The sequence below is a fragment of the Sarcophilus harrisii genome, chromosome 5 (genome assembly GCF_902635505.1).
Source record: "Sarcophilus harrisii chromosome 5, mSarHar1.11, whole genome shotgun sequence".
NCBI lineage: Eukaryota > Metazoa > Chordata > Mammalia > Dasyuromorphia > Dasyuridae > Sarcophilus > Sarcophilus harrisii.
Genome location: NC_045430.1, coordinates 8,728,371 through 8,749,643, shown reverse-complemented (window position 1 = coordinate 8,749,643; position 21,273 = coordinate 8,728,371). Strand labels below are relative to the sequence as shown.

The 21,273-nt window shown below is 50.4% G+C and overlaps 1 protein-coding gene across 2 annotated transcripts in view; it reads right to left on the bottom strand.

The window, feature by feature from the left end:
• Positions 1 to 421: 421 nt before the first annotated feature.
• MPPED1 (metallophosphoesterase domain containing 1) overlaps positions 422 to 21,273 on the bottom strand; it is an 89,315-nt gene continuing 68,463 nt past the window's right edge. For both annotated transcript variants that reach the window (XM_031937835.1, XM_031937836.1), the window contains 3 exons: positions 7,151 to 7,266; positions 1,374 to 1,487; positions 422 to 812 (listed from right to left, as the gene is read on the bottom strand). In XM_031937835.1, coding sequence (XP_031793695.1) covers positions 694 to 812; positions 1,374 to 1,487; positions 7,151 to 7,266 — 349 coding nt within the window. In that variant the 3' untranslated portion in view covers positions 422 to 693. The remainder of the gene's footprint in view (positions 813 to 1,373; positions 1,488 to 7,150; positions 7,267 to 21,273) is intronic.

Genomic DNA, 21,273 nt, shown 5'->3' with positions numbered 1-21,273 from the left:
CCAACCCATCCTTTTCCCCTTTCTGATGCATTTATCCTCCATCACCATGAATTAGCTCTATGTCCCTGCTAGACTGTAATCTCTGTGAGAGCAGGGGCTTACTTTGGTCAGAACCATTCTGCTCCTTAGTTCCCATCAGGTCTCCTTTCCGACCCACTGTTTACCCCTTTCTCATGCATTTATCCTTTGCTGTCATGGATTGGCTCTATGTCCCCACTCCATGTAAGCTCTGTGAGAGCAGGGACCTACATGGCTAGAACACTTCTGCCTCCCCTAGTCCCAGCCAGGGGGCTTCCCCAGCAGGCCATTAGGAAGAGCTGCTGATTATTGATCACCTGATCTAGTCTTCTCCTGCTCGGGGCCCAAGAGGTGTTGATGGAGGCCCACGGATTGTTTAAAAATGAGACATGGAAACAGAACATGGCGGCATGAGGCGGCGTCCTTTAACAGATTAAATAGAACATACACGCAGAGGAATGGACCACAGCCCCTCAGTCCTCCAGCTCTTGGGGCCCTGACCCAGGTGCTTGGCTCCCTCGAGGGCCGGAGTCCCCTCCCCCAGATGGGACGGTGCAGAAGGAAAAGGTGAAAGAAGCTGGGGCCGGCCTCCTGGGGAGAGCCGGGGCCTGCCGTCTGTAGCCAGGCAGAGACAGTTGCTAAGGGGGTGGGGGATGGCCCGGAGCCCTAGAGCGATCAGGAGTTTCGGGGGGTGGGCAAATCGATGACTATGGGAGGGTTGACGGGCTGGTAGTTCACAGTGCACACTGATGCGTTCACGTACGTGGTCGTCCCGTCGGCCATGACTCCGTACCCTAGGGCGGAAAGAAGCACGTAGCTGTTAAATGCTGGAAGGGCAACGGATGGCATCGCAGTGGTGAGTGTTCCAAGGCTGTCAGAAAGACTCCCCCGGTTCTAATCCTGCCTCAGACCCTCACAGGCTGGGCGACCCTGGGACAGTCTGCCTCAGTTTCCTCAATTGTCAGTATCGTGAGGATCGAATGAGATGAAGGTGGGGCTCGTGCCATGTCCCACTACCAACCTCCCAGACATCAGATGGGGGGCCATAAGGGAGGGTGACCACAGCTGGAAGGGCCCCGGACACCCAGACCTTGTTTCACAGAGGAGGAATCCAAGGTGGCTAGTGACTGACCCTGACTCATGCTGTATAACCCTGTAAGGATCACACTCAGTGAGGCAGCTGGAGGCATGGAATATTATTCCCATTTTTCAGAGGAAGAAACCGAGGTCCCAAAGGGAGCAGTTTGGCCATGAGGCAGAGCTGGGACCCAGTCTGGACCCCCAGAACTGTCTCCAGGCCAAGGGTCTCCTTGTTGGCCCACCCAGGGACCCCTCGCTCCTCAGCGGTCACTGACCTTCGTGGATGTGTCCAAAGACGTGGAGCCGGGGCTGTATTCGCCTTTGCACTGTGTTCAGCAGCTCAACGCATCCCACCCTCTGCATCTTCTTGGGGACCCAGTCCAGAAAACCTGGAAGGGGAAGGGGAAGGGGAAAAGGAAGCCTGTGAGATGTTAGATGCAGAGTCAGGCGTAGAAAGGCGGGCTTCCAACCAGGCCCGGATGCTGTGAGATCTTATTTGGTCTGTCTGTAAAATGGGGTAGTCCTGGCACCTACGTAACGGGCTATCGTGAGGATCATGAGGATCGGAAGGCGTGATGTGAGTACCCGACTCTCCTGACTTTAAAAACAATAGAAATGTTAGCTGGAGGAGCCATTGCGGCTACCTTAACTTCCTTGCCAGGGGCCTTGAAAGCCACTTGGGCAGAGGAGGGCGTTTTCCCTCTGTCCTCTTCTTCCTCTTCCCTCAGCCTCCACCCTGGGCCAGGCCCTACAGCTTCCTGAGTGCCTTCCTCCCCTCCAGCCCCTCTCCCTCCAACCCTCCCCACTGGCTCCAGAACCACCTTGGAGCACACCATTCCCAAACAACTTTCTGTGGCTCCTACTGCTTACAGCAAAGCCACAACTTCTTGGGTGGGCATTCAATGCACTGTTCCCACCTAATAACAATGTCTCTGCCACAGATCACAAGTCTTCCTGCTCTTCTCTGAGCCCTTGACCACCTCCAGAAAGTCTCAGAATCATAAAGGGCGGAGCTTGTGAGTTAGGACTTGGCAAAACACGGGACTGTCAGCTTAGGGCCAGGAGGGGCTTGAGAGGAGCCAGGAGGTTCTAGATCCAGGGGCAGAAGGGACTCCTCCAACCCCCTAACTCCAAGGCCCTCATGGTACAGATGAGGACCCCACAAATGTCTTCTCCCCTCGCTCATTCCCATTTGTACATTTTTCCATCCCCCCAAACCCTCACTTAACTCCACCAGCTAGAGTGTCCCCCCTTTTGTGGCTAAACACTCTGAGAAAAGCATCCATAAGATGGGTGGCTCTTAGAAGTCACCCAAAGAAACTCCCTTCCTTCGACAGAGGGCCAGAGCTTCAGTGACCAGCTCAGGGTCACACATAGAGGAAACATTAGAAGAGAATTTGAACCTGGGTCCTCTGACTCTTTTCAGTCATTTTAATGATCTAAAGTTTTTGTCAGGACTCAAATCTACCCAAACAAACGATCAACCAATAAGTTTTTATTAAGGCCAAATGAGTCTCTTTGAGAGCAGGGGACGTTTCTGCCTCTGAAAAGTCAGGTCTTTGCCCAGTGCCTGGCACATGGTAGGCACTGAATCAATGCACACTGATTGATTGAGAGTATCCCAGGCATAGGGGATGATTCCTCTGAAGGCAGGAGATCCGATGTGGAACACGCCGTAGGGCATGGCTGGGAGGCCCATTTTCCCTGTTTGTCCCATCTATGAGAGACTCTAAGAGTCTGATTTAGAGGTCATCTGTCCAGCCCTGGTACTTGCCAAATGGGAAATGGCGTGAAGGAAAACTAGAAAGTACAGAAAAACAATCTATGGAGGGCCTTCAACGCCAGGCTTGGAGGTTTCCCAAGGGTGATAAGGAATCACTGAAGTTTCAGAGCAGGGAAGTGACATAGTGAGACTCAGAAATGTTCCTCTGCCAACTACAGGGGAGGTGAACCAGATAAGGGGGCCATGGAAGGCAGGGGACAAGTCTCAGCCAGCCCAGGGGAAGGGATGGGGACTGAGAGGATGGGATTAATCCGAGGGAGGCTGCAGAGGCAGACGTGGTGTGAGAACTGAGGAAGCAGGAGAGTCAGGAATGGACCCTGCTTTGGAGACTGAACTTCTCTGTCTCTGTCTCTCTTCTTTCTTGCTCTCTGTCTCTTGCTTTTGTTTTTCTCTCTCCCCTTTCCTCCTCCTCCTTCTTTTCTTTTTCTCCTCCTCCTCCTCCTCCTCCTCCTCCTTTTCTTCTTCTTCTTCTTCTTCTTCTTCTTCTTCTTCTTCTTCTTCTTCTTCTTCTTCTTCTTCTTCTTCTTCTTCTTCTTCTTCTTCTTCTTTCTTCTTCTCTTTCATTCTGTCCTCCTTTCCCTCCTCTTCTCTCTGTCTCTGTCTCTCTTTTTCTGTCTGTCTTTCTCCCTCTTTCCCTTCTCTTCTCTGTCTCTGACTATTTTTCTTTGTCTCTGTTTCTCTTACTCTAATCCATACTTTTAAGATGAGGGAATTAAGGCGCAGAGTATTCAGGTCAGAATTCAAACTCAAGTCTTTCCTGATTCGATTCCCAGAGAGGTTCCACTTCAAGACCACTGACTTGGAGGATGGCATATGACATCTGGGAGGGCCCTCTGAAGCAGGTTGGTCCATTCTACAGGTGGGAAAACCAAGTTTCAAGGAAGTCTGAGGGGCCTCCTATGGATTCAGAGCTGGTAACTGGCAAGGGTACACTTACCTCTCTGATTACCAGCCCAGCCTTTGGACACCTCCAAAACCTCTTCTCCACCACAGCCTTGTGAAGCTGGGAATGGCCCATGATGATGGTCCCCCAGTGTCCACCAGGCCAGAACAGGGAGAAAGGAATAATTTTGCCTTCCTCCGCCTGATCCCAGAGAACAATCCAGGAGCACATGAGGGCTGCCTTGAAAGGTAGCAAGCTTTCCCTGGTCCAGCAGGGATGCTTGTAGCTGGGCTCCTTTTGTGGCCTAGAGTCGCTGGCCTCCAAGTCACCTCTGCAGTGTTGAGCCTCTCCCATTCTCCAGAGGAGGAAGCCGAGGTCTGGCTGGGGGGCAGGTGTCTTGCAGAAGGCCATCCTAGTGACAAAGGGAGCAGACTCAGGGCTCCTTTCCCTGTCGGGGTATTTGTAGGCAGCCCCACCCGCCAGGAATGCTACTACCTGTGAAGCACCGTGAAGCACCACGTGCTCTGTAAATGTCAGCCGGCATTCTTCCTAGGTCTCTGCTCCAGAGCTGGTTTAAACCCAGCGCTTAATGACAAACGATGGGAGAGGGTGAGTCAGGAATTCACTTGAAAGACTAACTGCTCCTGTTCCTGGGCAGCATCTGTTCCCCCAAAGCTCGCCCACCGGGAAAAAAAAACACTCCCAGGCTTTAAAACAGCCGTGCAGCTCATGCTGGCGAAGGGCCAGGACTTGCTTAGCAGGAAGCCGCTGGGCTGGGATGTGGGGGCTGCACCCCATTGGGGGGAGAGACAGAATCAAGACCTCAGAGCCTGGAGGACCTCAGGGGACCTTGAGGTAAACCCCACTGTTGCAATGGATGAGGAAACCCCGGCCTTCAGGAGGCGTTCCATGACTTGTCAAAGGGTTCCCACAAAATTCTAGGTCTAGGATGGGAAGAGACCTTAGAAAACTCACTGGTGAAAGTGCGTCACTCCAGGCAGTCAGTGAGTCTGGGGGGAAAGCATTTATTAAACATCTGCTATTGGGCTGCTAGGTGGGCAGCAGATAGAGCAGATAGGTCCCAGGAGGGAGGATCTGTGCTCAATAGTCTTAGACACTTATTAGCTTGGGTGATCCTGGCAAGTCACTTCACCTGGTTTTACTTAGTTTCCTCATCTGTGAAATGAGCTGGAGAAGGAAATGGCAGACCGCTCCAGAATCTCTGCCCAGAAAGCCTCTCAGGCAAGTCCACAGGGGCAGGAGGGATCAGACGTGGCTGAGGGACTGAACAACCATGTGCCAGGCACTGAATGCAAAGGAGGGCAGACCCGTGCCCGCCCTCAAGGACCTGATGTTCTAATGGGAAAAATCCCCAAGGCTGAAAATTGTCCAGTTCTCTGGAACAGGGCGGGAAATGGGCCAGGGGCTGCAGAAGTCTATAAGTCAAGATCTTGTGCTCTTACAGAGCCCCCTCGGATCCTGGGGTGGGAGCCCAGGCAGGTATGGGTCTGAAGGCAGCCCACAGAGGAAGGACCCTCAGGGACGCCCACCCAGGCTGTCTCCCAGCAGACACTCTGAGGCGCAAAGGAGGAGGCTCCCCTCATGGTTAAGGACAGAGACACAAAGAGTCTGGGGAAAGGGACAAGGGAGAGTTAGAGAAACTGGGCCCAGATCCGTGAGCCCCAGAGCCAGGGTCCCTGCCACATGTTGGGGTGAAGGGGGCACCAAACCGCCCTCCTGCCCTGGTGGCTGGGTCCCAGCTCTGCCACTGACTGGCTGTGAGAGCCTCTCTGGCCCTCAGTTTCCCTTCTGTATTTTTTATTTCATTTTCTTATCTGCAAGGAATGTTTTTGATCGTACTTTTAGCATGTGTTTATTGGCTTATTTATAAATTGCATGTAATATTCATTATTTGTAGTACAAAACCTACATGGAGGGAGAGGAAGATGTAAGATTTGTTTGATCTGAGGCAATAGGGATCCCCTGCTGTTATTGAGGAGGGAAGCGAGTGGGGATGGACAGGAGAGGGAATGTCTGAGTGAGCATAGATCAGGAGGCCGTGGCCCCGGGCCAGGCGGATTGCCACGGTGTCTGTTCTGTGAATTTTTATTTTTGTTTTATTTTTTTTTCTCCAGTGTCTCTGGGGAAGCATACACACGTCCTCGATCCCTGGGATTGAGCCAGTCCCAGCCCAAATGAAAAAAGGGACTGGGGTTGGGGGAGGAGTCCCGGCTCCTTCCTTCTAATCACTGTCCCAGGTACAAAGGCCCCCTCTGCCTCTGAGGCTCCTACAAGGAGGTAACCTGGTAGTGGGGGGCAAGAGGGGGCGGGAGCTGGCGTTTCTGTGGCTGCCCTTGGGAGCCCCCATAGTGGGTCAGGTCAGGTCAGGAGGAGGGGTGGAGTTCTTGGGAAATAAGGGCAGGGACAGTTAGGAGGGAAACAGGAGCCCTCAGGGGCCGGAGGATAAGGCAGGGAAAGGGGAATTGCAGAATCCAGAATGTCAAAGCTTCAGGGGACCCTGGGTAATCACCAAGGCCAGATTTGAGCCAGATTTGAGGCTCTTGGGTCAGAGTCCCAATCTCCACCCTGTTGCTTCCTGCAGGGAAGGAGGAGAGCAAGAACAGAGGAGGTGGAAGTTCACCGGGAAGGGGGAGGATCTCAAGAACACGGAGATTTTCATGGTGGGCCAGCAAAGAAATCCTCTAATGTAGCATTTATCATCATTTCATTTAAAAGATTAAATCAACAGAGGCAAACTCTGAGTAAAATCTCCAAGGAGATCAGAGTCCCCTCTAATCACCAAGGCTGCTGTGGGGGCTGAACTCATGGCACCCCCACCCAAGATATTTATTAAAAACACACACACGTGTTGGGTGAAAGCATCAAGGACAGGGATCCAACACGGCAGGTTTGTCATTCATGGCCAGGCCTCTCATTCTTAATGGTCTGTGTTCTAAGGAACTTCCAGATCCGACATTCCACACTCTAAGGTCCTCCCCTGCCATCCTTATATTCTCTTGTTCTAAGTCACCCTCCAGACCTGACATTCCACATTCTAAGGTCCTTTCTGGTCCTTATGTTTTATGCTCTAAGCTATCTTCCGAGCCTGACATTCGATGTCCAGAGGTCCTTTCCCATTCACTTGTTCTAAGCTAATTTGTGGATTTGACTTTCCGTCTTCTAAACACCTTCCACCTTTCAGGTGTAACATTCCCCATTCTAATCCCTGCCTCCTCCCCATCCCAGCCCTCTCCTAGCTCTCCTATTCCACACCTTGACCACCATCAGGTTCCCGGTGGTCCAGCCCTCCTCTCCTCCCCTGCCCCCTCCCACAAGCCTCAGTGCCGCTCTCCATGACTTCGGCGGGGAAGTTGTTTGAGCCTTACCCAGGGGCGGTCCGTGCGTTATAAGAATGTCTATTCCTTCTGGGATCAGATTCCATTTCTCTAATAGAGCTTGACCTCGAGGGAGATTGAAGCCCCAGCCATAGAACCAGGGTTGCCTGCCAAAAAGAGGAGGGGAGGGTTAGCCACAGAGCCGAGGGAACAGGTGGAGAAGCCATTAAAAAACAAACCAGCCCAGCCCTCAGCTCCTGAAACCAGAGCTCAGGCCATCCTTGGGGTGGGAAACAGGTGGGCCCACTTCCCACCCAGGCACAGGGTGGGCAGCATAAGTGAGTGTGCTCCAGGAAGCCCACCTGCACATAATGCATGCTCCTGCATGGGCTTGCATACGAGGATTTATTCATCACAAAGGAAAATCTTCCAGACATATTTATTCATATTTATGAGAAGCAGGAATACACAGAACAAGTTAGCTTTTGAAAGAGGGGCACAGGAATATATATAATGTATGTATGTATATATATACACATATATACATATGCTGGATATTATATAACAATACACACACATATATGTTTATATGTATATATATATATGCTTATATAGTATAGTTTATATTTATAAAATCCAAATCTCTCTCTTTGTCTTTCTCTTTTCTCTCCCTTCTCTCTGTCTGGCTCTCCATCTCCATCTCTCTCCTCTTTTTCTCTGTCTCTATCTCTGTGTGTGTGTCTTTCTCTCAAAGTACATTTGGATCTTCCTCTAAATCTAGAAGGAAGACCTATCTTCATGTCCCACCTCTGCCCCGCCCTAGTTGTGGGATCTTGGCCCTTGACTTCTCACAATTTTCAGCAGCTCTCTCTGAATTTGAGGGACGTGTGTCAATTTACCCCAGACCATCACAGTGACCTCGAGGGTCCAAAAAAGGTCCCCTGGGCAAAATACTGGAAAGTTGGCCAAATGTTTCAGGTGCTTCATCTCATTTGATCTTCATAACACTTCCTATCAGTCATCATCATCATCATCATCATCATCATCATCATTTATCATTATCATCATCATCATCATTTATCATCATCATCATCATCATCAGTCATTATCCCTGAATGCAGACTTTCTCCTTGGGTTCCCATGCACGATCAGTATCCACCTGATACACTCATTCTTCCTTGGTCCCACAACCACTGAGATCACACTCACTGAGCTAGCTTCTCCAGCATATTCCCCCATGACCCTCCACACATGCTCTGCCCAGTGCTTGCCTCCTCGTCACCAGCTCACAGCCAGGACGTACTTTCACCACCAGCTCTCAGTGGGATTCAGTCCAAACCAGTCTGAGTCACTGGACAGAGATTTGTCATAACCAGGAATTACTTTTTGGTGTGTGTGCTGGCGTGCTCGTGTTGCATCTCCCCGTAAGAATGTAAGCTCTTTGAGGGCAAGGGTTGTGACACTCTTGTGTTTGTATCCCCTAGTACGATGCCCTACATACAACTGGTGCTTAATAAAAGTTTGATGATTGAGTGTCTCTTACTGCAGCTCACTGGGCAAAACTTTGAAATTTCAAAGGCACAGGTGAAAGCTTAGGTGTTCCCTCAATCACCAACCCAAGGCAGTCTCTGGATCCCTAAACTGATCAACATCAGCCATGATGCTCCCCCTTGACATTCCTAAACACGACACAGAACTGCAGGCATCTAGAACACTCTGCTTTGTTTTTCCTCTTTCTCTTTGCAGTTCCACAGCAACTCCAATGGCTGATTTCCAAGTGATTGTCTTAGACTTCTGTGAGACACATTGTTCTGGGGATCCACTCTTATTGAGGTGGAGGAAGACAAAGAGAAAAAGAAAAAGGGGAGAGAAAGAGAGAGAGAGAGAGAGAGAGAGAGAGAGAGAGAGAGAGAGAGAGAAAGAGAAAGAAGGGAAGAGGAAAGGAGAGGATAAAAGAGGGGTAGGGAAGAGAGAGAGAAAAAGAGGAATTAGGGGTAGATACCAGTCACCACAAAGTAGGGAGTCATTTTCTACATTCCGGATGTTTGGCCATCTGGATGGCATTGGATGGTTCTTGGACTAAGTGTTGGGGAAGTCAGGACACCCAGAGCATTTCAATTTATGTCTATGGAGGATGGACACCCATCAATACCAGAGTGTGGGTGAGATGGAGTCACATGACTTTGGTTCCATTTCTGGCTTGCTGCCAGAATCAGATATTATATTCCATCATATTGTCTGGCATTCTATTATAATTGATGTTATAATTGATATAATGGTATCAAATGACTGTGTGCTTTCAAGCTCTCTTTCAGTCTCAATCTCCTTATCTATAAAATGGGAATAATGGTCTTCTAACCCTTAAAAGGCTGTGATAAGCAGAGCACTTCCCAATCCCTATGTGTTTAATTGGGAGAAAGTATGACACCATGGGTAGAGAGCATTGGACTTGGGGTCTGGGGGGCTTGGGTTCGAATGTCCCCTTAGAACTCACTATATGGCCTCTTTGGCCTCAGATTCTTCACCTTTAAAATAAGAGGGCCGAACCTGCCTTCCAAAGTCACTCCACCTCAACATCTATCATTCTGGAACTGTTTTCAAGTCTTTCAATGGACCCTTCCCAACAAACAGAAGGCGGCTGTAAATGAGGGCCAACAGTCACGTACAGCAGACCCCTCCTCTAGCTTTAGGGTGTCACCTGCTCCCTAACTACATTGGGTTCGTTCTGGTTCCTTGTGGGTTGCTGGGAAATTGCTCAATGGATTCCTCATCATGGCATTGGGCCGTAATGGGAGCTCAAGCACTATATGGTTCAGGAATGTCTCCCCAAAGAGCACTTGGGTCTGATTTACTCACTGAACCTGGAGAGTACTCTGAAATAGTACCCCATTTATTCTTCTCTACTTCCGTCCTTACCGGGGGTTGACTTTGAGATCACCAAATGAGACACCATGGAAGGGAATGATGAAAGGAGGAGGACATTCTCTGGGTTCCTGGAGGGGTCTTGGACCTCATCTTGTCCAGTCCGACCCTGAATCAGCTCAGAATGCTCACCCATGTCCTCATGGCAAGTTCTTGGGGGCCGGGAACCTTTCACCATATTGGAGTGTTGGATTCAAGTTGGAAAAAGTAGCAGAAGAGGGAAAAGTAGAGGAAAGGAGACATCAGGGGTTCAAATATGGGACCTCTGATTCTAGGACTGTTTTTTCCTCCACATCATTGCTTCCCTGAACAGAGGTTAGTGGTCACTGACTTCCAGCCCCTTACACAAAAGCATCTTAATGTAGAAGAGCTCTCTGAGCTTGAGATCTGGGAGGAAGGTTCTCCAGCCAGTAGCAGCCTAAGATGAGTTCAACCTGCAAATAGTGTCATGCTTTCAATACATGCCAGCTTAGAAAAAGAACTTTGTAGTGATGACTAAGGCTATCTTAATTGAGCAGGGAGGCAGGCTGGGAGGAGTGACCCAAGTCCAGAAGTGTCAAGTCTAATATGGGACTGAGAATGTAAGGGGCTTGATGAGGAGTATTCTTTTCCTGGCCCTTGGCCAATATGGAATCTAGCCACCATCTAAGGAGAATGGGGCTGCCCTGGCAAAGGGAGGGGACACAAGTCTCCCTGGTGGAATGATGGACGTTCCCAAGGCACATTAGGATATTTAAGTAAATGAGCCAGGAAGGAAGAATATTCAGTGGGAACCATGACCCGACTCTTCAGATATATGAAGATGGATACATGGATGAGACAGGAGGAACTTGATGAGATGGGAAGTGTGCTGGCCTGGAGTCAGGAAGGCAGAGTTCCAATAATGTCTCTGGCACTAATTAGCTGGGCAAATCACCGACCTTTTCTCAGCCTCCTTTTCCTTCATCTGTCAAATGGGGATATTAATACCTAGAGTCACTCTCACGGGGCTGTCTATAATGCTGCTGCTGATCTGCAAAATGGGGACAGTTGCATTTCTGGCATTTCCACCAAAGAGGATTATAATGGATGCTACAGGTTTTGTGAACCTTAAAACACTCTGGAAAGGTTAGCTCAATTCTGGAGGCTCAAGTACCCCGACAGGGAGACATTCCCCAGAGGCAGATTTCAGCCCATAACAGGAAGGACTTGCTATTGAGTGGAGCTGTCCAAATGCTGATTGGGCTGCTTCTCCGAGTAGTGTGTTTCTCTTCACTAGAAAACTTCTGGGAGACTTGGGTTAATCCCTTGTGAGGGACAGTGAAGAGGGGATTTGTGCTTGGGGGAGAGGTTGGATAGGATGACTTCTGGGGTCATTTACAACTCTGTTATTCTCTGATTGTATAAAAGAAAAAAAAAAGAATCCTAGCAAATTATGCTGGCCATAGAGCTATATGGGAATCAGGAAGGAGATGGACAGGACACTACTGTGTGACGTTCCCCCCACTGGGGATGGAGGCTTCTCTCCACATTGTATAGGAAGTCTGTGGAAGGGACTTTTGGGGGATCCATAAGATGGATCCATAAAAATTCTGTGATGTTTCTGACAGTCCCAAGGAAGTATTTTTGATCAAGTGGAGGTTAGAGTTGATCTCTTTGAAGATTCCTGCCATTATTCCAGTTCTGTATGACACAAATCCCTGGATATGGTATTCCATGAGTTGGTCAGGATGTAACCGGTTGTAGCACAGAGATGGCACAGGAAGAACCTGGCTTGGGAGGCTAAGCCATTTGGCATCCAAGCCTCAGTTTCCTCCTCTGACTCTTCCTGCCTAGGCTGTATCCAAGAAAGCCTGGTGTAGCCAAGGAAAGGCTATTCAAGCTGGAAGCTGTCTCTCCTTGTCCCCTGCAGCTGGAAATGGGCAGCCAGCGCTTCCCGCTAATCCTCAGGGAGGGGAGAAAGGCACCGAGCTGTACTAGAGAAGCCTTCTTAAAAGCAGGATTCACATTTCAGAAATCTAATCAAATATTTACAAGCCCGGAAAGGGCATAATCAGCATGGAAATAAGTTATTTTAAAGATTCTCTGTGAAGATAGAGTGCAGGGAATTTTTCTTTTTCTTTTAAAGAGAAACTGGAAATACTTCAGACAATTTATTTAGTCCCAATGAACTGAATAGTTTGAGTAGACTTCTGGCACTCAAATTAATATTGGTGCTCGGGGAAGCCCAGACCTTGCCCAGGGTTAATGAGGAGCCTGATGGAGCGGAGCGGACTTTTCTCGAGGGAACTGACCAGTCTGGGACTTGAAATAATAGCATCAGGGATCACATACTGTCTGAGCTGGGACATGAGACCTTAGAACATGGATTGTCAGGCCTGGGAAGGATCTTAAGCATCAGTGAATCCAACATATTTACAGATGGGTAAACTGAGGCCCAGAAAGGCTCTTAGGATCACAGAAAAAGCTCTAGAAGAGACCTAGGAATCCATTTAAACTACCTCCTTCATTGTATAGATGAGGAAAAGGAGTTAGTTCTCAAAGAATTGAACTAATTTGCTCAAGATCATATGGACCATAATATTCTCCCTCCAGGGACAGAACTTCTAGGGTTGGAGTTTGGGGACACCCGAATCCAGCTCCTCTTACTGCAAATATGTCACTCTTTTAAGAAGCTATGCTGCCTCCCTCTCTCCTCTCCTTTCCCATGTTCCTCTCCCCTCTCCTAGTTCCAATTTCTTGCTCATCCAGCCTCCCAAAGGAGTGGAGGAGGCAGAGGAAGGCAGCTCCCAGAAAGGGCTGCAGCTGTGCCCTCTGGCCAGCTCAAGGCTTGAGTATTTCCCTGCCTCCCATGGCTGTCCATCCTTGCATAGCCCTTCCTGAGGAATAGTTGGACCCATGAAAGAATCCAGTCCCTGCGCTGGTGCCTCATGGAGCAGGGGAGAGAGAAAGAGAAAAGGGAGGGAGAGGAAGAGGCTTCTTGCCCAGAAATCTAGCCATTTTGAGGAGTGCAAGGGGATTTTATCAATCCTCAACTCCCCTCCTGTGAAATTATCATTACAAAACAGCCATCAAAATTTCACATGGAAAGAAAAAAATAAAGAAATTACTCTGGCCGTCCAAGGCTGCTTGAAAACAACAATTCCCAGGTTCTGATATGCGTAATGAAGGCAGTCATCATTGGGTGGGCTTGCTTAGACCACTGGGTCCCAGGGAGGCTGGCAACAGCCTCAGTGGCTGAGTGGGAAGGGGCTGGGGCCCATTCCCCTCATCTCTGGGATCAGCCTCTGCCATGTTTCTATGTCCACATTGGACTCCAGTTCAAAGATGGCGCCCAGGATGGGTCTAGGAGCCCAGACCTGGATCCTAAGTGGGGGAAATGATCTTGAACTCATCTTCTACTAGTAGGACCCGGTAACCAAAATGTTGTGGAGGAATAGAAGGAACTCAAAGCCTGGGAGTTAGAAGACATAGGTTTCAGGCCAAGGGAGGGCCTAGTTTCTTAGAAAGCTGGCTTCCCTCTCCCTTCTTCTCTTGGGGATCTGGGTTCAAAACCTGAGTCTACCACTTCTTGTGACCAAGCCTCAGGCCCCTCCTGCATAAAATGAAAGGACTGGGTGAGATCATGGATGTGCAGATTTTGCACTGGATAGGGGGCATCTAATTCAAAAGTCTCTCTCTCTCTCTCTCTCTCTCTCTCTCTCTCTCTGGAAGAAACAAGAATAATCTCCAAGTTCTGCTGACTTTGACACTGATTATGTGACATCCTCATTTACTAATTGTGTGACCTCCCATCTCTGAGCCTCATTTTCTCCATCTGTAAAATTGACTCCCTCCCCCACAAAACCCACATAGAGTGGGACAGAACCTGTGGGATTTTTTAGCCCAACTCCTTCTTTGAGGGGTGGGAATACAGCCTCTGGCAGGACTCCCAGGGACAGCACTTCTTAAAACGTGAAGGGTGCTAGGGTGTTAGTTCTTAAACATGCTAATAAATGGACCTTGGGAGAATATGGGATCTGAAATCTAAGTTTTCACCGGCGGGGAGGAAAAGCATTGATTAAATGTGGTCATTCCTCAGAAAGACGCACCGGTGAGGGATGGAGAAGTCGCCAGGAGCTGGGAGCCCGAGGGCTGCCCCCACCCCCGGACCCCACAAAGTTCGGAACTGGGGGCCACGGGCGGTCGGGTGGTCGGACGCAGCTTTACGGACTGAATTCCCAGCGTTCTGTTCTAAAGTAACCATTGAAATAATTTTCTTCCAGAATGATAGTTGCTATGGCAACCTCGGCAAATTCTCCTTTTCTGAAACAGATGTCTCATTTAGTCGAAAATTAGAATGTGAAAAAACCCATGGGAAAAATTAATTCAAACTTTAACAGAACACTGAATACAATGTAATCTCGTCGAGGTTAACCCCTTAACAGCTTTTCCACCAGTGGAGGGGAACCTTCAAGCACGGCCTAATTAAGCTCTTGAACCCCCAGACCTCCCCTTCCTACGAGTGGGGAGACTCGATTTTCCTGGAAGCAGATCCCTGTTCTCCCACTCCAAAGGACGGGGAAGGAAGAGAGATAAGCGACAGACAAATGGAGAGGCGAGATGGTGATAAAGACGCAGTAGAGAAGAGTTACCTAGATATGGACGCTGTGTACGTATTCCAAATAGAGATAAATACGTAAATGCAGCACAGAAATAACCTCCATTTTAAACGCATTTCTACAGCACGGCCGGCTTCAGAAGGATCTCCAACAATCATTTATTTTTAAGGTGTATGGAGCGCTTTACATTCTCAGAGAAATAAGTACTGCCATTACTCCCATTTTCCAGATGAGGAAACTGAAACGGGCAGAATTCAACCTTGGGAGAGGGGAGAGGTAGAGAGTTACCGTTGGGGTTTGGACCCAGGTCTTTCAATACCAGGTCTAGCATTTCTAGCCATTATTTTATTCTCGTTTCTGTAGTTCAATGTAGCCTCTTCGTCTCTCTGAGCCTCAGTTTCTGCACCTAGAAAACATGGATGGGGGCAGCTGGATGGTGCAGTGGGTACCTCCTGAAGTCAGGAGGACCTAAGTTCAAATCTGGCCTCACACATTTAACACTTCCTGGCTCTGTCACTTAACCCCAATTGCTTCAGCAATATATATATATATATTGCTGAAGCAATTGGGGTTATTATATATATATATTTGGACTAGTTGACCTGCAAGGTTCCCTGCAGTTCTAAATCCTGTGAGCCAATGGCTTCTTCCCCAAGTTAATGATTTTCTTGCTGTGGCTCCCACTGGCCTTGCCTTGGATGGCAGCTCTCCCAAGTCTGAGGACATGGTACAGGGTAGGGCGCCTGGGTTCTGGGGTCAGATCCCACCTTGAACCCTTCCTAATTCAGGATCCATGACTTGCTATGACTGTGGCCCAAACTCACCACTGTCTGGCCACTGAACATCCTGCTAAGCTTTCTATGCTGGGTTGGAATCTCCCCGGATGGAGGGGGCTCTGGACCAGAGGTCGCACTAGGACCCTGCCAGGCAGTGACTTTAGGCTGCAGAAAACAAGGATCGAGGGTCCAGGGGAGCTGCCATCAAGCAGAGGAGACGCTGTCCCAGAGGCGAGATGCTGCCCTCCTTCTGTTTGGTTCTGAAGGCAAAACCCGGAGCAGTCGGGGGAATTATGGAGGAGGGTTGGGGTTTGATGTAAGGGGGAAACCCACATGTTTCCTAAGAGCCAGACTTTCTGAGAGTGAAAGGTTCCCCCGGGGAGTGGTGGGCAGCCCCTAAGGCAAGCTCTTCAAACTGCACAATCATTTAAGGACCCCAGAAGGACAATTTTTGGTCCAGGAGGGGCTGAGCTGGATAGTCCCGGAGGAAGCTTCTGGCTCTGAGAGTCCTCAAAGACATGGAAGGGCGTTTTTCCTGAAGGCCACATCTAGGTCCCTTTGCTCTACCCAGGCTTCACGCTACGGCCTGCTTGGACCAGGCTATCCTGCCCTCTCTTGTTGGGTTCATTCTCCCTGGGGAGACCCTCCTCTCCTAGCTCTTCCTTCAGAAATCCTGGGGGGCTCGTTCGGCCTCCATCTTCCATGTGAAGCCTGATTCCCTCCGCCAGGAGTGAGTGCTCCCTCCTCACTTCGCCTTAAGCTCTAAGTTGGGTCAGGAAACGTAGCAATTTATTTCAGAATTTCTGGGCACCCAGTCCAGTGTCTGATGTGTAATGGCACTAATAAATACAGCGGCAGCAGCCCACCTAAAATGTGGTGTTTTAGTAGGATGGGTGTCCGTGTGTATGGGTTCTATCCACCCTAGACTTGAAGATTCTTTTGGGTAGAGACTTTGACTTTTACTCTGTCTCCGGAGCTGACTATGGCATCTGGCACATAATTGTTGTTTGTCCTTCGTTCTCAAAGAGGATGTGACATCAGGGAGGTGATTACACAACGTGCAAGTGAGGGATTTGGATGAGGGAGCATTGTGCAAAGTCAACTGCCTCACTTTCCCCTTCAGAGCCACCTGGATCTAGTGGCCAGATAGAGAGCAGGACGACTAGGGAGGGCTGTGCAAGGTCACCTGCCTCACTTTCCCCTTCAGAGAAATCTGGATATAGAGGCCAGACAGAGATCAGGACAACTAAGGAGGGCTTTGGAAGGTCACCTGCCTCAGTTTCCCCTCCAGAACCCTCTGAGTCCAGTGGCCAGGTAGTGATCAGGATGACTAGGGAGGGCTGTGCGAGCTGTGCAAGGTACCTGCCTCACTTTCCCTTCCAGAACCCTCTGGATCTAGTGGCCAGATAGAGAGCAGGATGGCTGGAGATGGCCCATAGGAGGTGCTTAATAAAATGCTTGTTGCATCAGACAGACTTAAACCTGCCCTTTCTTCGTCTAGGTGGGATTAGGAGGCAGGACCAATACTGGTCCCCGACCACAATCTCAGGACCTGAACCCAGAGGTGGCCTGTTATTTGTACCCCTCCTGCCCACCCGCCTGTGCGCTAAATTCACTCCCGGCACTTTCAAGGCGAGAGAAGCAGGCTAACAGAACAGAGTCCTTTGTCATTAGTAATTAATTTTTTCCCCTTTTCTTCTGACACACGGAATCATTCATCTTTTGTTGAGCTGGGGACTTCATACATCTCTCACGGCTGGGGCGTAAGTGAACAATTCGCTTCTGAACATTAATCTTGTGTAAAACGTCGTGGGGCTTTGTTCCCCCTCCCCTTTAAAAATAATGAAATCAATTTTATCTCGACAAGAAAAAAAGAGAAGATAAGGATGGGGAGGAGGCGGGTAGACTGGTGGGGACTGGAGGTGGGGGAAGCGGGGGGGACTCGCTGAGATTTCTGGGCCAACCACTGAGGGTTGAAGGGGTGAGAGGTGCAAACGGACCAGGAAGAGGCGAACGCCGATTAATCAAAATCATTTTGCTCTTGGATGGTTGGAATCATCTCTGCCCAGTCTTCCCATCTCTCCCACATTGATCTGCTCCCAGAGCTCCCCATTACCCACAGAGTGAAGGTCCTGGTAGAGAATCTAAGAATTGTCTAGGCTGCATTTGAACTCAAGGCCAGGACCTGCTCCACTCTGAAATCTGAAGGACGGTTTTGCTGAAGAGAAATTAGCCCAGACATTAATCCATGAGATCGTCTACCCAGAGATAGAGGGACTGCAACATGAGCTAGTGGAGGTAGTCCTTAAATGATGAAGTGGGATGGTCAGAGGTCCTGGATTCAAATTCTGATGGCCACTTCCTGCCAGTGAGAACTGGAGCAAATCTTTTCAACTTTTACAATTGGTGATGGGACTTAGGGCCCTGTGATTGTGGGTGAGTAATTTCGTGTCTCTAGCCTCAGTGTCCCCCCTGTCAGACAGCTGTAAGGATTCTCCCGACCTGCCAGACCTGTGGAAAGCAATACTGTCGGGCTTTAGATGCAGCACAAATCTGCCTTCTTACTGGCTAGCCCGGGCTGCCCAAAGTCTTCATTGTGCTGGGGAAATGTTTCAGGCGACTGCCCTTGGCCCTTGTAAAGAAAACGCCTTTGGAGTGCAGAGGCGAGGCTACAAGGAGGCCGGGCCAGGGCTACGGCCAAAGGAGACCAAGGCTCGGGTGCTGGATCTCAGAACCAGAGGCCGCCCCAGCAGCAGGTGGCAGGAATCAGCAGCTAGGACAGGTGTGAGTCCTGAGCATGGTCCGGGGGAGCAGCCGGACGGCCTTGGGGCTCGCTAGTGAGGAGTCGGCCAGGACAAGGCCCAAGAGGAAGGCCCTGGCAATGAGTAACAGCCACCTGGCAGCAGGAAGGGTGGAAGGGTGAAGGACGCTGCTCTGCAAAGGAGGAAGGGGCATCTCTGGGATGCAGGGCGTCCTGATAGACTCCCAAGGTGTTAGAGCTGGGAGGGACTGTGTAGGCCAGTGGTTGTCACTCCTTGTGGGCCATGGGCTTACTGGGAAGGGCCCACCCATCTCTAGGCGACCCACAGGTCAGCCAACAGCCCCTCTGAGGCCAGGGCCACGATCTGCCTCCCCTGAGCCTGCCGACGCTTGGCCATTTCCCAGTGGTCAGGAATGGGAGTGCAAGGCAGCTGGGTGACACTCCCGGGCACCCAAGGGGGGAGACCTGAGAGCTCCGAGGAAACACCACAAGAAGAAATGATAGGGTCTCCGTCACATGGGGGTCCTCAGTGGGGGCCTTGTGAAAAGTCAGACAGGCTGAGGGCCGGGAGGGCCACACTGTGAGCTCAGGCAGCCACAGATCTAAAATTCCATGTCTCAGGTCCCTCCCAAATTTGTGTTCTAAGGTTTCTCTCAGTTCTGACATTTCATAGTCTTAATTCCCTTGCAGCCCTGACATCTTTTCGAGGATTTTTACTAGTTCCATAGTTTTAGGTTCCTCCCAGTCCTAACATCCCCTGTTCTAAGTCCCCTCCCAGCTCTGACCTTCCCTGTTCTAAGCTCTCTCCCAGCTCTGACTCTATAATTCTACGGTATCATGGATCCTTGGAGAGCAATCCTTCCCCACCCTCCCCTTCTCCTGAGCCCTTTTCCGTACCCTACGCTGGGCAACACAGCCATGGACACACAGGCAATCAGCACAGGACAGTCCCAAGGCCAGAAAGGCTTTCTGTGGCTTCTGGACGCTCCCGCTCGCGGACTGTGTGGCTGGGGAGAAGGGTCCGGGCCGAGGGCCCCCCCCACCCGTGCCTTGGCCGGGCCTGTCCCGCTGCCGGAGTGGTGTCCAGCTGGCGGGGGTCCGGCGCTCGCAGCAGTGAAAGCCTGGGGAAAGGTGAGCCCGGTAGCCACTTTTCAAAGTTTAATGTCTCAGCAGGTTTACAGCTCCCCTTTCAAAATACCAGAAGTAATTAGACCATATGGACAAGCTGCCTGCCAATTACTTTCAAAAAAATCAAAGCTGTTTCCCGTTAAATGGGGACAAAAACACATCCCAAACCAATAAACGCATCCAGGCTGCAGACAGACTTCTTTTTAACACTTCGCAGTGAGTAACAGCTGACTCTCCTTCTCCTCCAAGGCGACGCTCGCTCCGAGCCGCTCTGAGCTGGTGCCCCGTGCCAAGTTTCCACCTGAATTGGACTCAAAGCGGCGGCTCCCGCGAACCCCTGGAAGCCCCCCCGGCCCTCGGCGGCGGCAGGCTAAACATGTCACTCATCAAACTTGCAGCACTTCCCACTCTTGCCCAGGGACAGACTCGGGCTGGCACTGCACAGGAGGAGGACGCCCAGGCTCAGTGGGGGGGATAGAGGGCCCTTTGATGCTGGGGGATCAGAGGAGGGGTCCAGATGGAAGGAGGGGATGTGGCCCAAGGCACCGACGGGGACTCGGGTCGTGCAGGTTGTCGCCTTGGCCCGGCCCCTGGCGGGGGGAGTACGGCCCACCCTGGGCACAACCAGGGGACTCAGCCTGCCTCCCGAGCGTCCTGATGGCCAACTGCTCCGGGACTCCTTGCTGTAAACTGTGATGGTCACCGGCTTTTCCTTACCTAGCCTTAGTCGCCCAGTGGGAGCTGCCTCAGACAGACCGGGGGCGGGGGGGAACAGTCTCCCACGGTATTCAGGACCAGTCGTCCTGCTCTCTACCCAGCCCCCTGCCCCGGAAGGCTCTGGGGGACAATGAGGCCATGACCCTGTGCGGCCCTCCCTCACTTGCATGTTTGCCCCCCTGTTGGTGTGGTCCCCTTTGGGAATGAAGGACGAGCAACAACAAGGAGCAGGGACAGTCACGCCGTGCTAGCTGCCTCACGGGCTTCTTGGAGGCGCAGATGAGAGTCCGGGACCCTAAGATCCCGGGCCTTGAGCTGGAAGGGGCCTCAGAAGCCATGTAGGCCAGACTGCCGACACCCCCGGTGGTCTGGGGAAGCTTTTCTCAGATTCTATTTCTAAATGAATAAATAAAATACACAGGGGCACAAATGAAACCGATTATGTTGAGATGTAGTTATCAGAATGCACCAATATTTATCTATATTGAGATCAACAACAGTTTTTATCTCTATCCACCTTTTTTCCTTTCATTTTCTCCTTTCATCTATTTATTATCTGTCCATCTATTCATCTATGTATCTACCAGTCTATGTATCTATGTATCTAAATATGTATCTGTCTATGTATCTATTTGTATGTGTGTCTGTCCATCCATATATACATCCATCTACCTACTCATCTGTTCATCCATCCACCCATCTATCCAATCTATCTCCCTCCATCTCATCTATTTATCCATCTATCCATCTTTCTATCTATCCATCCAACCATCTCTCTATCTACGTATCTGTTCATCCATCCATCTATCTCCCTCCATCTCATCTTTCTTTCTTTCTTTCTTTCTTTTTTTCTTTCTTTCCTTCCTTCCTTCCTTCCTTCCCTCCTTCCTTTTTCTTTCTTTCTATCTATCTATCCATCCATGAAATCAAGTCCACAGATCTCAGAAACCCACTTGACCTCGCCCAGCCCCTGTTTGGCAGATGAGGGGCTTAGGGAGGTCACACAGGCAGTAACTGGGGGCAGCACTTGGACACAGCTCCTTTGACTCTGCAGCCGGGCTTCTTTGCCCTGGGGTGCCCCAGAAGCCATAGAGTGCAGGATCTGGCGGCCCCCCAAAGCTGAATCCTCCCTGCAGCATCTATCACGGAAGCTCCCCGTCTGGGTTTCACAGAGCAGCCAAGGATGGCTCTGCCTGCATCTGCTGCAGCCTCACTCTGCTGATTCACGCTACGCCAGCGGGCCCCCCCCCCCCCGACAGCTGCAGAGCCGGCCTCCCTGGCCTCGGCCGG